General features: G+C 48.9%; 1 protein-coding gene across 1 annotated transcript; it reads left to right on the top strand.

Moving 5' to 3' along the window:
- Nucleotides 1–5585: 5585 nt before the first annotated feature.
- TRNT1 (tRNA nucleotidyl transferase 1) lies at nt 5586–12188 on the top strand. The gene is made up of 7 exons (XM_086470066.1): nt 5586–5733; nt 8321–8514; nt 9075–9213; nt 9455–9581; nt 9813–10006; nt 10182–10432; nt 11424–12188. The coding sequence occupies exons 1-7, from the start codon at nt 5586–5588 to the stop codon at nt 11670–11672; spliced, it is 1302 nt and encodes a 433-aa protein (XP_086326192.1). The 3' UTR covers nt 11673–12188.
- The last annotated feature ends 2136 nt before the right edge of the window (nt 12189–14324 follow it).

Raw genomic sequence — 14324 nt, 5'->3', positions numbered from 1 at the left:
TGCACCTTGTCACAGCTAAATCTGATCTAAGTAACCCCAGCCCCATTTCACTTTGATCCCTTTGCTTTCGCCAGCTCTCTTTGGAAAAGCTCCTGGTTTTAAACACCATCATGTGTGGATGTTCAGAGCAGCAGTCGTGGAATTAGAGCATCTCTCCACAGAGACGACTGAGTTGGGTTCAGGTATATCGGCTTTTGGTAGAGTCCCGTTTACTCCAAGAACAGAAATAACCGTATTTTTAGCTGCCACTATATATAAAATGGTACTTACTGGAATTCACTTTCCAGTTTCTATTTCAGTAAAGCTTGGTAAAGAAGCCTTCTCAGTGCTCACCTCAAGGCTAATTCTCCAGTGTTAATTATTGGGTGTAAGAGAAACTATTTTGTTCATTTCTAATTTAAATGAACAACCATTTTTAATGCCTAAAACCAGCACGTTCTCACATTTCCTATAGACTATTTCATGAAGTACTGGGAGGAAAAAAACCTGTTTGTAATCATTCATGTATAACCTAATATAAACAACATGGAAATACAGAACAGCAGCTTTCCAAATTGTTCTTACCGAAGAGAAATACGTCCTCCCAGCCCAATCGCACTGCTTCCCTGGGGCACTACAGCAATTGCTTGTATGGAAAACATAATATTTTCAGATGGTAATAAGCACAGAAAGCATCTTTAACCCATCAATTCTCCCTGAACCTCCAATAAATATCCCAGGGACTGGAAGCACTCCAATTGATCACAGTTGGAGCACTTCTGCTACACAGTAACTATTTTTCAAAACGGTGTATGAATGCTGAGGTCATTAAAATGACACATCATCTACAACACTGTGTGTTCCTTAATGTCCAAGTCCTCTAATTATCTATATTCATATTTTGCATGTACCTGCTATTCCGCTAGCGAAAATGGGCGCGAGGCTAACGGAACCTCTGGGGTTTGCCAGCGGGTTACTCCCGGGGAGTCAGGGCTTGCTTTTACGTATGTTGGGTTATTGAAAGACATTTTTGTCCGGCTATTTTGGATCTTCCAAAATGTGTATGAATCACAAACAATCAGGTAATTATTATTATTATTATTATTATTCACACCGTACATTTATGCCTACACAATGCCTCCAAGACTATTTCCTACTGCATTACCATTCACAAAAATTCTGTTCTTTCGGATTTTTCTCACTTGAATAGCATGCAGACCTCTGCTCCACAAGATGATGTTACTCTGGAGGGCATTATGTGGACTGAACACAAATTTACGGTGGCACCTGATCTCTGCCACACCTGCACTGCTTTATCTGAGAAAAACTAAATAAAAAACCTGCTGCAACATAACACACATTTCCAATTGGGTTTTGTGCAAATTAGTGGCACGAGGCTTTCTTTTCTGCTTCAAAAATTATAATTTAATTTACCTGATCAGACTATTAAATATACTCACTTTTTTCTCTACTTAAAATGCTTTACAACTGCTTAGGATTCCCGCCTACTAACTCGAGTGATGCCAGTGGGTTGGTTTCAGGACCGCTCTGGCATTTAGCACAACTAGAAAACCTGGTTCTCTCTTGGGTTTACTTAGAGTGGTTTGACTAACTGGATTTTTTTACATTGTCCTCAAAAAGTAAGGATTCTGATTCTTCCTGGGCACATTCTTTCCCGTATACTTTCAGAAAGATCCTAAAGATCAATTATTCAAAGGTACTTTTGCTGTCTAAAAGCATGCCTGTATTAGACACAGATCTAACATTTTCTGAGCAGCAGTTCATCGATTTGAAACTGGACAGAAAATGTTACTGTAATGCAGATGTAGTTTTAAATTATTATCCCTGTTCTTCTCTTCGGTTTATCTTTTCCTGCCTTGTTTTCAAAAATCTTATTTTTCTTTTTCTTGCCACCAGATTAAGATTGGAAATACAGATTTTGGAGAAGGTATTTCCATAGCTGTGTAAGACCACAACCTGTAAGAACACCTTGCAGTCTGCGATACCCTGGGTGTTTCATGTGAGAACTTACTGAAAAGAGAATCAAAATAACTGTGCTCGAGTAACGACGTTAACTAGAAATCTGCAAGAGGATTATGCTCCTTACAAAAATGAATATAGTAAGTTCTCAGGACAAATAAAAGCCTTAACAATGTTTTGGTTATATACGGTGAGAAGTAATAAGCAGAAGGTAAAGTATATATTCCCTTCGTAAAGGGTACACTCCTCTTAAAGAACAGCAGAACCCCAAAGCACAGAAAACAGCCTCTAACAGGGAACGATTTTCTTACTTAGAGCTGACGTGTCCCACTATCTCCCAAGCAGCTGATCAGAAGCAGATTCCAGATGCATTTCCCAGCATAAGGCAAGGCTGACTTTGAAAAGCAGGACCTCTGCAGTCTTCAAACAAAGCCCAACAAGACCAAAACAAACCACAACAGACGTCCCCGGAGGTTACCTGCAGAGTCTCAAAAGTTCTGCGAAGAGTCTGCTCTGTTCGTTCGACCGTCCTCTGGGTCATCTCCCTGTGGGTTTCTTTTATAACTGCTGTCTTTCAAGTACAAATGTGATAGGTACTTCAGAAATGATGGCAGACGATAAGTTAGACAAGCACGCATTGAAAAAGGGAACTACAGATTTAACCACAGGATGGAAGGCTCCATACGAGCACACAGTTTAGCCCAGAAATGGTTTTACTTTATTTATTGAGGGTTAATTATATGCCATATAGTCTGACAATTCTATAACAACTCTGCAAGAGCAGGAATGTTTAACGACTGACAGCAGAGACGCAACTTATAGCCAGCTACCGACGGACCACTGCCGATACCCCAATTTGTTCTTCCCCCAGCAAATCAAATCCAAACACGGATGGAAAACTGTGCGGGTTTTGTCCAACGCTTTTATACCACCTTGTCCAATGCTTTTGCCACACAGCCACGTGCACGTCAGTGGTATTTTGAGAAGTTACCAGAGCAAGACCAGCTTCCTAACCCGGTGCTGAGCGCTTTGAGCTGTGATCCACGGGGCTGGATGACACAGGCTCACAGGCAGGACAAGCAGCAGAAACCAACCCAAGGGCGTAGCGAAGACCCTGCAGAAAGTGGGGCTGTATGTAACGGAGTTACAGGCAGGAGGAGAAGGTGGCTAATGAGTTTCATTCATTAACAACCTCGATTGTACAGAGAACCCTATTAAATGTGCAGGTGACTTAAGCTGGGAGAGGTGAGCGCTTTGGAGGCTGAGACTGGAATTAATAAGTTCTTGACAAATTGGTGGAAACCGGGTGCAGTTTAATACGGACGAGCTCTCAACTCCATTTAGGCATTATCAACTGCAAATTGCCAGCTATAAAGTTATCAACTCATCAGGTATCTGTTCCGCAGAAAAGGATCTGGGGTTTTGGTGGGTCATAAACCGAAGGGGAATAAACAACGTTGCACCCTTGTGAAAAAGGCACCCCAGGCCAGCGAAAAGTGGGTGTCCTCCCCAAGACCCATGAAGTAATCCTTCCGCTCTGCACAGCCCTGATAAAGCTGCCACGCACAGGCACTGTGTCCAGCTCAGGCACTGCGCTTGAGCAAGCCACGGAGCTGCGTTTTGGATTTAGGGTGAGAACCACGTGGAGAGCGCCCTGATGTTTTAGTTGTGGCTAAGCAGTGTTCACACCAAGTCAAGGACTTTGCAGCTTCTCCCACTGCCCCACCAGCGAGTAGGTTGGGGGGCACAGAAATCTGGGAGGAGACACAGCCGGGACAGCTGACCCCACCTGGCCACAGGGATATTCCATACCATGTGGCATCCTGCTCAGTAGATAAACCGGGGCGGGGAAAACTGGCTGGGGGCCGCTGCTCGGGAACTGTCTGGGCGTTGGTCAGTGGGTGGTGAGCAGCTGCACTGTGCATCACTTGTTTTGTATATTATTATTATTATTATTATTTCCTTTTCTGTCCTATTGAACTTTCTCTCGACACATAAATTTTACTTTTTTTTTTCCCAATTCACTCCTCCATCCCACTGGGGTGGGGAGGAGGAATGAGCGAGCGGCTGTGTGGTGTTTAACTGCCTGCCGGGTTAAACCATGACAAGCTCTGACATCTACATCGAAATGTTTCTGTAGAAAGAGATAATTTCTAAAGGTGAAGCAGGAATTTAACGAGAAACAGTAGTCACAAAAAAAAAAGGGTAAGAAAAGGTTATGTTCTCACGCAGGCAGGCTACATTATTGCAAAACTGAGATTTTTTTTTTCGAGTAGGTCACTCCAAAAAAAAACGCTTTTGTGCTCATAAGCATACTCCTGTCTGCAGTGAGGTGCTGATTTGTTAGGTGCTTGAAAGGCCGGGTACATCCGTGTAATGTTTCTTCCCAAGCCTGTAGCACTCTTTTTGCTGAGACAAAGATTTATTCAGGCTTCAACGGGAACCACACGCCCAATTAACTCGCGTTTGGGTGAACTCCTCCTTGAGCCTCCACTCCTCCCAACCCTTCTGAGATGCCTCCTCGCAGGAGCAGCGCAGGGAGGAGCGACGAGAGCCGCGGCCCTGCCGAGCCCTGGGACGTGCAGTTGGCCAAACGCAGCGACATTTCAGCGATTCCACAGCGGCGAAATCGCACTTGGGAGAAGGACAGACAGACCCCCCCCCCCGGCTGTACCAAACCCCCAGGACTCCCACGTTATCCCATCTTGTTCACACACCTCCACGCGGCAAAAAAAACCTCCGATCAGCCCAGGCTGACAAACACAAACCCAACATTTACACCACACCGCCCTCATAGCTCAGCGCTGAGGAGACGGAGGACGCAGCTCCGCAGCTGCCCACCCAACACCGGCGTTGGGCTGTTTCGGTGACTATTGAAGCGATCTCACCAGCGGTGCGTTGGGGTAATTCGTCCATTAATTTTGTGACGGTTCTGTCACTATCAAGATAACTTTTTTTTTCCCTTTGTAATCCTCTTTTTTTTTTTTTTTTTTTTCTTTTTTTCCTCTAAACTGAAAGCCAGGGTGAATCTTTTATATTTCGTGCTGTTTCTGTCGTAACTCCCTTCTTTTCACGCTGTCTTTCTCGGCAGGACAAACGCCCACCCGCTCTCCCTCAGCACAAGGCACTGGCGGGCACAACTCCGAGGGCTTCGCCCGCGGCTCCTCAGCCCCGCACAGCCCGTCCTGTCCCGGGGCGCACACCCCCGCGCTTCCCCTCGCCACCTCGGCCGGGGCCTGCCCTCAGCCTGCCCCCGCCAAACCCCCGGGCACTGCCCTCCCTCCTCTCAACCGGGGCCGGGGGCTGGTCCCTCCCGCTGCCCGCCCTCGGCACGGCCCGGGCGGGGAGAAGGGGCGGGCCGGGCCGCGTCGCGCCGCTGAGCTCATCGCTCGGCGCCGGGCGGTCGGAGCCGCCTCTTCGGGCCCGACGCTGCCGCCTCAAGGCGCCGGGAGCCCCGCGGGTGGGTGGGTGGGTGGGTGAGTTGAGCGGGTGATTGCGGGGCGGCCGGGGGGACGCTGTGCCTGCCGGGGGGAAGGGGAGCGGGGGTCGCTCCGTGCGGCGAGGGAGGGAGGAGGCCGGGGCCCGGGTCCATGGGGCTGACGCGTGGTGTGGCTGTTTCCCCTCAGATGTGGGCTGAGGGGTTGGTTCTGCCCTGCAGGGCCGGGCTGCGGCTGCTCCCGCCGCTCCGGCTGAGGCACCGAGCGCCGAGCGCCATGAAGCTCCAGTCCCCCCAGTTCCAGGCCCTCTTCACGCCGGGGCTCCGCAGTGTGGCGGGTGAGTCCGGGCCCGGGTGTCCGCGGGGCTGAGCGGCGGCCCCGCTTGCTGGGGGGTGAGGAGGGACAAGATGCCGGCCTGGAGAGGCGGGGTGGCGAATGCAGGCCTTGCTGCAGGCGCAGCCCCCCGTTCCCCTTGTGGAGGGAGGGTCGCAATCCCGACAAACTTATCCCCGGCGCTGCAGAGAAGCCGGCGTTTCTGTATGGCAGCGGTGGGAGGCACGGGGGATGGCTCCTCCTGACGTGCTTCCAAGTTACATGAAAAAATTCAGCATTTTTTTACATTCTTTTCCTGCAAAGTCATGGTCTTTCACGTATTTTAACCTAAGCATGCATGTTATGCCCCCTGTTAATTTTGACGTTTACAATGATTGGCCCACCCTATTGTTATAATCAGGTTTGAATTTTGAATAGATAATTACTTTTCATTGATAAGTAATTGCTTTTAATGAACAACTTAACTGCTTTAATGAATAACTAACGTTTTGTATTAATTTCCTGATTTGATCAGTTTACTTTGTAGTAAGAAATTGTCTTGGTTTGAAAGACAGGTGTCTGCGGAGGAAGGCAGGAGCCTCCCTTGAAATGGAAAGTGCAACCCCCTTCCCTCCAAATTATTCTAATTTTGAAATTAACGGGCCTTCAGGCAAAGATATGGGGAATAGGAATAACAGTTCTTTACTAATATATATATAACACAAGGCAGGGAAAAAACAAACAACCCCCTGGTTTACACTGACAGAGTCAGGAATACAACCTGACCCCCTGTTAGGGTGGCAGTAGCAGTCCGATAAGATGCTGGCTGCAGTCCTCCTGAAGCGATGGGTGTAGTGCTGTGGAAGCAGCGATCAGGTAAAAGAGTCTGGTCTTCCTCCGAAGGTCCAGTGGTAGGTAGGTAGCTCTTGTCCTCTGGAACTCCAGTGGGGGGAAAAGCTCCTCTGGGAATCCAGTGGCAGAAGGCTGCTAGCGTGTTGGAGATCTCAGGTTTTATTTGGCATGGACTGCTTGGCTCCTTCCCCCCGGGCGGAGCATCTCGCCATGGGATGGGGAGTCGTGAGGCAGTTCCTTGATGGGCCATGAACAGGAGATAGCCCAGGAGCGAGTTATCGATGGGTCAGGCGATAAGGCATTGTTGTGCCCATGAACAGGAGATAGTCCAGAGGGGGGAGGCAGGGAGCACCGCCCCGCCTGGTCTCAACAGCTCCTGAAGATGGTCATAGAATACTTTTTTTTTTTTTCCTTTTGGCACATTTTACACTGTAACCTAGGACAGAAAGACACAAAACCTCACTGATGCTCAGAGACAGCAGCTGCCTTACGAAGAAGGCCAAAGCTAAAGCTGCTGCGGATTGTGAAACTGTCCAGAACAGAACAGGGAGGCAGGGAGACAGGTACAGGGAGTTAAAGTGCCCATTCTTGGCGTGTCTTCTTATCTTATGTGATGAAACCAGAGAAACAAAGGAATGTCGCTGTGAAGACCCTCACATCCTCCCCATCCTAATTTGTGTATCAGAGATCTTGATCAGCAAGATAATCAATGATTATATTAGTATAGGAATATTAATGAAGTTATTTAATAGGGTGGACCAGTCCTTGTAAATGTCAAAATTAATAGCGGGCATAACATGCATGCTTACGTTCAAGTATGTAAAAGATCATGACTTTGCAGAAAAAGAATATAAAATGCTGAGGTTTTGAGGTAACTTGGAAGCACGTCAGGAGGAGCCATCCCTCGTGCCTCCCACCGCTGCCATAAAGAAATGCCGGCTTCTCTGCAGCGCTGTGGATAAGTTTGTCGGGATTGTGACCCTCCGTCAACACTCTTATATGACTTTATTATGTGTTAGGTGTGTGCTTGCTGCGTGTTTGAGCGTGTTAGGTGTGTGCTTGCTGCGTGTTTGAGCGTGTTAGGTGTGTGCTTGCTGTGTGTTTGAGCGTGTGTTAGGTGTGTGCTTGTTGCTTGCTGCGTGTTTGTGTTTGAGCATGTATTAGGTGTGTGCTTGCTGCGTGTTTGAGCGTGTATTAGGTATGTGCTTGCTGCTTGCTGCGTGTTTGAGCGTGTGTTAGGTATGTGCTTGCTGCTTGCTGCGTGTTTGAGCGTGTTTGAGCATGTATTAGGTGTGTGCTTGCGTGTTTGAGCGTGTGTTAGGTATGTGCTTGCTGCTTGCTGCATGTTTGAGCATGTGTTAGGTATGTGCTTGCTGCTTGCTGCATGTTTGAGCATGTATTAGGTATGTGCTTGCTGCTTGCTGCATGTTTGAGCGTGTATTAGGTATGTGCTTGCTGCGTGTTTGAGCGTGTATTAGGTATGTGCTTGCTGCTTGCTGCATGTTTGAGCGTGTATTAGGTATGTGCTTGCTGCTTGCTGCATGTTTGAGCATGTTAGGTATGTAGTTGCTGCGTGTTTGAGCGTGTGTTAGGTGTGTGCTTGCTGCGTGTTTGAGCGTGTGTTAGGTGTGTGCTTGCTGCATGTTTGAGCGTGTATTCCCACGTCTATGATCTTAATTTGTGAACAGGTCGGTTGCGGCTGGCAGTGTGCTGTGGTTTTTATCTGAGAGAGTGCTTTACGGTTTTCCTTTCCTTCCCAGAATTGTTCGAGAAGAAGAACTATGAGCTGAGAATAGCAGGAGGTGCTGTGAGGGATTTGCTCAGTGGAATGACACCCCAAGATGTAGATTTTGCCACTACAGCTACCCCCGCAGAGATGAAGGAAATGTTCACGTCTGCTGGCGTTCGTCTGATCAATAACAAGGGAGAAAAACACGGAACCATTACTGCCAGGGTGGGTTTGTGATTGGACTTGGGGCCTTTCTAACTGTGTCTGTGAATGTGCAGCGTAACGTGCTCCTTCCTTGTTGAAGTGTCACAGTAAGGGTTTGAGTGAGACCCTGCTTTAAAGTACAGAGTGGTTTTTTGGTACTTTTTGTTTGTAGAATTCAGGTAATTAGCGTATTATAGCACATGTTACCTCTGCATAACCCCTTTGTGCTGCTGTGTCATCACTGGAAGAGATCATGTTGGCCACCCACACGTTCAGGTAACGTGGGGAGGTTGATCCTACTCCTTCCTGCTCCTGATTTCCCAAGTCTTGCATCCTCTGCCTCTTATTCCGTCTTCTGCAGGAGGGTTTCTGCAGGCTGTCTAGAAAATGAATAGCGCAAGGATTGTTTTCAAGTGTTGGTGTGTCTGGATTTCTGTCTGAAAGCGTGGTACCTGCTGGTTTGCATGTGCCCAGCTTGAACACTTAACTGTGCACTAACAGGGGGCTGAACAAATATACAGCTTTGATGGTTTATGCATTCCAGTATTTTGTTGAAGTAACCATGTCTGTGGGATTTTCAGCTCCATGAACAGAATTTTGAAATTACTACTCTTAGAATCGATGTGGTCACCGACGGACGGCATGCAGAGGTGGAATTCACCACTGACTGGGAAAAGGACGCTGAAAGGCGGGATCTGACTGTCAATTCCATGTTTTTAGGTGAGTTCTTTCAAAAGCAAACGTTTAGGTGAAACACTGCTTTTCAAACTAAGCCGGTAAATTCCCTCGGTCTGGTTCAGTTTTGGTTTTGTGCTGCTGTCAGCTGAAAGGTCTGTACAAAGCAGGTCAAATCACACAGCTTGTCTTCCGTGTCTTCGAGTGAGAGTGCTTCATTGTGCCAGCCATTTTTGTAAATTCCTTTTCCTCCTTTTTTTTCTTCTTCTTCTTCTTCTTTTTCTAGGTTTGGATGGGATGCTGTATGATTTTTTTAATGGGTATGAAGACTTGAAAAACAAGAAAATTAGATTCGTAGGAAAGGCAAGTGAGCGAATACAAGAAGATTATTTACGAATCCTAAGATATTTCAGGTACTCGGTTTTGCCTTTCCTCGGTGAAGAAGTGAAGGGAGCGTTGTAGAGGGTTTCAGGAACGTGCAAAAAGAGATCAGTGATGTACAAAGAGTTGTAATTGTCATATTAAGTTTCCTTTCCTGTGATAAATTAGAATATTTAACGCTGTCGTGACATTGATTCTCTGAATAGCAGCAATACATGGAGTAACCGTTCTCGGCCTAACGTACAGAGGTTTTATTTCGGCAGGTTTTATGGAAGAATCGCAGAGAAACCTGGCGATCACGAACCTAGTACACTGCAGGCAATTAAAGAAAATGCCAAAGGTTTGGCTGGAATATCAGGAGAAAGGATTTGGGTGGAGCTGAAAAAGATTCTTCTTGGAAACCACGTAAATCATTTGGTTCGACTTATGTATGAGCTGGATATCGCCCAGTACGTAGGTAAGTGAGATGAAGGCTGGCGTCCTCCTGCTGTATCATACACAGACGGCCCTGCAGCTTGGCAAAGTGAGATAAAACTTGATTTTACCCAGAAAGAAATTAGGTTTAGGGTTTTTTTCCCCTGTGTTAACATCCACATTTCTGATTAACACTTTTTTTATGTGTATCCCTGCAGGACTGCCGCTTGATGGAAATCTAGGGGAATTCGACAGAGTCACTACAAACATTCAAAATCTGTGTCCAAAACCGATGACTGTTCTGACATCACTGTTCAAGGTGAAGGATGATGTCACAAACCTTGACCTGAGACTGAAAATCTCAAAAGAAGAAAAAAACCTTGGCCTTTTTTTAGTGAAGCACCGGCAAGAGTTAACCAAAGCTGCGGGTCCAGAACCACTTAGACCATACCAGGACTTCATCATGGATGTAAGTGTGTTTCACGCTGGTTTATTGTGTTCTTCACGGTAACTTTGAGTTTCCAGGGTTACAGGGTAGCAGAGATGATAACGCCCAGTGGAAGGAAAGGGCCTTAAAGAGTCAAGTAAGAGCCGGTCCATCAGCAGGGTTGTTCATTGGTCCTGGGCAAATTTTTGGTGGGGTTTTCGTTATCAGGCCCTGATATTTTCATCAGGAAGACGGGATGTACTGACTAAAAAACTGTCAGCCAGATTGGGATTGCTCCCAGTGTCTGATTGTCACCGTACTGGAAGATCATGTCGCTGTGTTACTGATCCCAGTTCCAGTTCACTAAGGTGGGGTGGGGGGGTTTTCCCCTTTGTTTTTCCTCCGGAGAGGGGGGACCAAGAGCTTTTGCACATGCCCTGGCATGTCTCTGCCACGTAAAGCAGAAACTGGTATGAAAAGGTTTTCTTCCTTTAGTAGAGTTTAGTTTTGGAAGAGAATAAGCAGCAGGCATTTCTGCTTGGGCTCAAAAGCTTTTGTGTTCTTTCCCGTCCAAAATACTGAGGCTTTAAATTCATTTTTAAGAAATTATTTCAAACAAAGAAGCAAAACAGAAAGACCCACCGTTTTTTTAGCAGTTCTGAGCACCTCGTGTTCTGCAGCAATTTTTGGGCTGGATTTAAAAGCCGACCTTTCAGTCATCTGACCCCCAAGTTCCCCGTGAACGTGCCCAGGGACTGCAGTTCCCTGTGCCCTCCCAGCTGATCTTCCCATGAGACAGGCTCTGGACCCCGAGAAACTCCAGCTTTTGGGTGTGGAATTCATGAATTGGGTATTGAATGAAGTCCCCAAGGATCTCCCGGAGCCTCCAGGTTAGGCCTGAGTTTTAAAACTTGTGAGGCAGGAGAGATCCTCGCTTTTGTCATTCCGACTCATAATCCAGATGTGGTGGGAATCACGCGATGCTGAGCGCCCTTGGAGCTGGTTTCACAGTGAATCCTCTCGTTTCTTTCAGTCTAGGGAAGCCAACACAAATTCCAAGATCTATGAGCTTCTGAAATACCAAGGAGAGGAACATCTGGTAAGGGAAATGCAGCAATGGACTATTCCTTCTTTCCCTGTTAGCGGCCATGATTTAAGAAAAATGGGTGTATCTTCTGGAAAAGAAATTGGAACAGCCTTACAGCAGTTGAGGGACGAATGGAAGAAGAGTGGCTACCACATGGATAAAGAAGAACTGTTGAGTTGCCTGAAGAAGTTGTAAAATTGTGTAATAGTGGAGAACTGTTTGTGCCCTGTTCCGGGTGTAACTGAGATACCAGTAAATACTCTGTCAGCCTTGTGGCAGCTGCCATAGCATAAGGTCTTCAGACAGGACAGTTTTCCTGTCACTAATGTGTAGTTTCTGCAAGGAGAGGTTTAACTTTGAGACCATGTGAAATGTTGTTTGCCAATTTCCACATTCTCTGCTTCTTTTTGTTGTACTTTAGTGAGGAAATATTTACTGCTTTCTCTTGACTCGGGGGCATTAGAGGGGTGACACTGAGATTTTTCTCATTCTGATGTCTGAAAAAACAAAAACCCCACCCTAACCCAAAAAAGGTGTTTCCATCCTCTAGATAAAATCATGGGGGGGGGTTGTGCCTAGGAGAGTGGCAAAGTGTCGAGAAATAATGAGCTCTCCATCTTTTTCTGGTTAAAGCTGGACGGCAGATTGAAATACTCCAGCCTTACCGTGTAAAACAAGTCTGGTTTCTATAAAGATGCTTATTTTCTGTGATCCCAGAACCAGTTTTCGTCTAAAAGGATGACTTTGCTCAGTCAGTCCCACAAACTTCTTGTCTCTTCAGTAGTTTTTCAGTCACTTGTTCGTCGCCGAGTAACTAAACCCAGCGAAAACCGCGGCAGGGTTCTGTAGTGTGCGAGACGTGCTGTTGGTCTTCGTAGTAGAAGGGGAGGGAGATGCAGGTTCCCTGCCTTTCCCCCCGCCCTGTCCCCTCCCTGCCTCCTCCTTGCTCTCCTTCGTCTTCCCCGTGAGGCCCCAGTAGAATTCGGGTGCTGGTGGGGGGGGTGTGCCTGAGCCGAGCGAGCCCCAGCTCCTGCGGCGCGGTGCCCTCGGCAGTTCTCCGCACGTTTGTCCTGGGGCTGGCAGCGGGGGGGACCCAGTGGGGTTCGCCTCCTCTCCTGGGGCTGGCAGCGGGGGGGACCCGGCGGGGTTCGCCTCCTCTCCTGGGGCTGGCGGCGGGGGGACCCGGCGGGGTTCGCCTCCTCTCGTGGGGCTGGCGGCGGGGGGGAGCCGGTGGGGTTCGCCTCCTCTCCTGGGGCTGGCGGCGGGGGGGGGACCCGGCAGGGTTCGCCTCCTCTCCTGGGGCTGGCGGCGGGGGGGGACCCGGCAGGGTTCGCCTCCTCTCCTGGGGCTGGCAGCGGGGGGACCCGGCGGGGTTCGACTCCTCTCCTGGGGCTGGCAGCGGGGGGACCCGGCGGGGTTCGCCTCCTCTCGTGGGGCTGGCGGCGGGGGGGACCCGGCGGGGTGGGACCCGGCGGGGTTCGCCTCCTTTCCGAGCTCAGGCGGTGTTTAAACCCGTTGGGTTATCGGGGGGGAAGGCGCCCCCGCTGCTGCCCTGGGGGTGCTGCTGGGTGGGTCATCCCTACAGCGCCACTTCTGAACCAGAGCCACGTGAAAAACGCGCCCTGCGCACGCCCTTCCGAAGGAAACTGGGAATCATTCACCCCTTCAAAATCAGCAAAGAACTCTTCATCAACCACGTTTTGGAAAACATGAGGAGGGAAGGGGTTTGGCTGTTGGTTGAAGCTGACGGGGGGAGGAGAAGGAGACCGAGCCAAGGAGGGAGTTGTCTGTAACTCATCCTGGGCTCTTCCCTTCGGAGAGCAGCCCTCGCTGGGTGCTGCGGGAGGTTGGGGTGGGAGCGGCGCTGTTCCTGGCTGGCCTGACGGCACGTTGTTGGGAAAACGGGGAAGTCAATCCGGGGTTGTGTGGCCGGCGCCGAATATGTGACAGACACAAACCTGAGACAAATAGTAGTTGTTTATTTCCAGCAACATTTCCAGGTTCTTTTGGATTGCCGGGGATAAATGAAAAGCTACAGGTGTAACACGAGGTTTATCGCTGATATACCACCACCACCGCGCGCACACGCACACACCACCAACAATAACCACTTGCCCGCTGCAGCCCCGGCCGCCTGGCACACAGACAAGCCCGTCGAGCAGGGACACAGTGGGACAAGAGACAGTAAAGTCGTGACAAACAATCACGGATACGCTCAGGGAAGCACAGAAATGTGCCTGAGGAGAAAATCTGAAATACACCCGGGGAGGAAAAGTTTCTCTCTCAGCGTTAGCTGAGGTCAATCATCTGACCCACACGGCGTCCCCGGTGGGGGGATGGAGAAGGAGTGAATTTGTCCATCCGTCCGGTCGTCCGCGTGGTTCCGAGTTGACCCTGTCCTGATTTTTGGGCTGAAATTGGGGTGATATTTAGACTCGAATTTTTACATGACCTCACCAGGGTATGGGGTGTGTGGGGGGGGGGGATAACCGTAGACAATCTTATCGTTAGGTTAATGCCACCAAGTCCGTTAATTCACACCTGCCTGGGGGGAGGTGGTGGCTCCTTTTGTTTAGGGCAAAGAGAATGGGGGGGACTGGGACCACGAGGCCTCCGCCCCTCCGGGCATCCCACAACACCCGCTATCGACCTAGCGGTGGTTGCCCCCTGCCCAGTGCTTCCCACTTTGCCCACTGCTGAATTTCACGCTTCCAGGGGTGCAGCTACATGGTGTTCGTGACCTGGACTTGGTGATTAACTTTGCGCTCTCTCTTTTGGGGCTTTTTTGGGGTGTGTTTTAAAGAAAACCCCGAAGGCGTGGCTCTGACCGAGAGCAGCTCTTGTGTT

This window comes from Leptosomus discolor, chromosome 9, assembly GCF_034619465.1.
Source record: "Leptosomus discolor isolate bLepDis1 chromosome 9, bLepDis1.hap2, whole genome shotgun sequence".
NCBI lineage: Eukaryota > Metazoa > Chordata > Aves > Leptosomiformes > Leptosomidae > Leptosomus > Leptosomus discolor.
This window is presented reverse-complemented; position numbering and strand designations above follow the sequence as displayed.

What these genes read in the sequence shown, in the direction of transcription:
- TRNT1 (XM_086470066.1), top strand. Translation starts at nt 5,586, where the DNA reads ATGTGGGCTGAGGGGTTGGTTCTGCCCTGCAGGGCCGGGCTGCGGCTG. An exon ending in TGTCAATTCCATGTTTTTAG is followed by an intron (nt 9,214 to 9,454) that starts GTGAGTTCTTTC and finishes TTCTTTTTCTAG; the next exon opens with GTTTGGATGGGATGCTGTAT. An exon ending in CGAATCCTAAGATATTTCAG is followed by an intron (nt 9,582 to 9,812) that starts GTACTCGGTTTT and finishes TTATTTCGGCAG; the next exon opens with GTTTTATGGAAGAATCGCAG.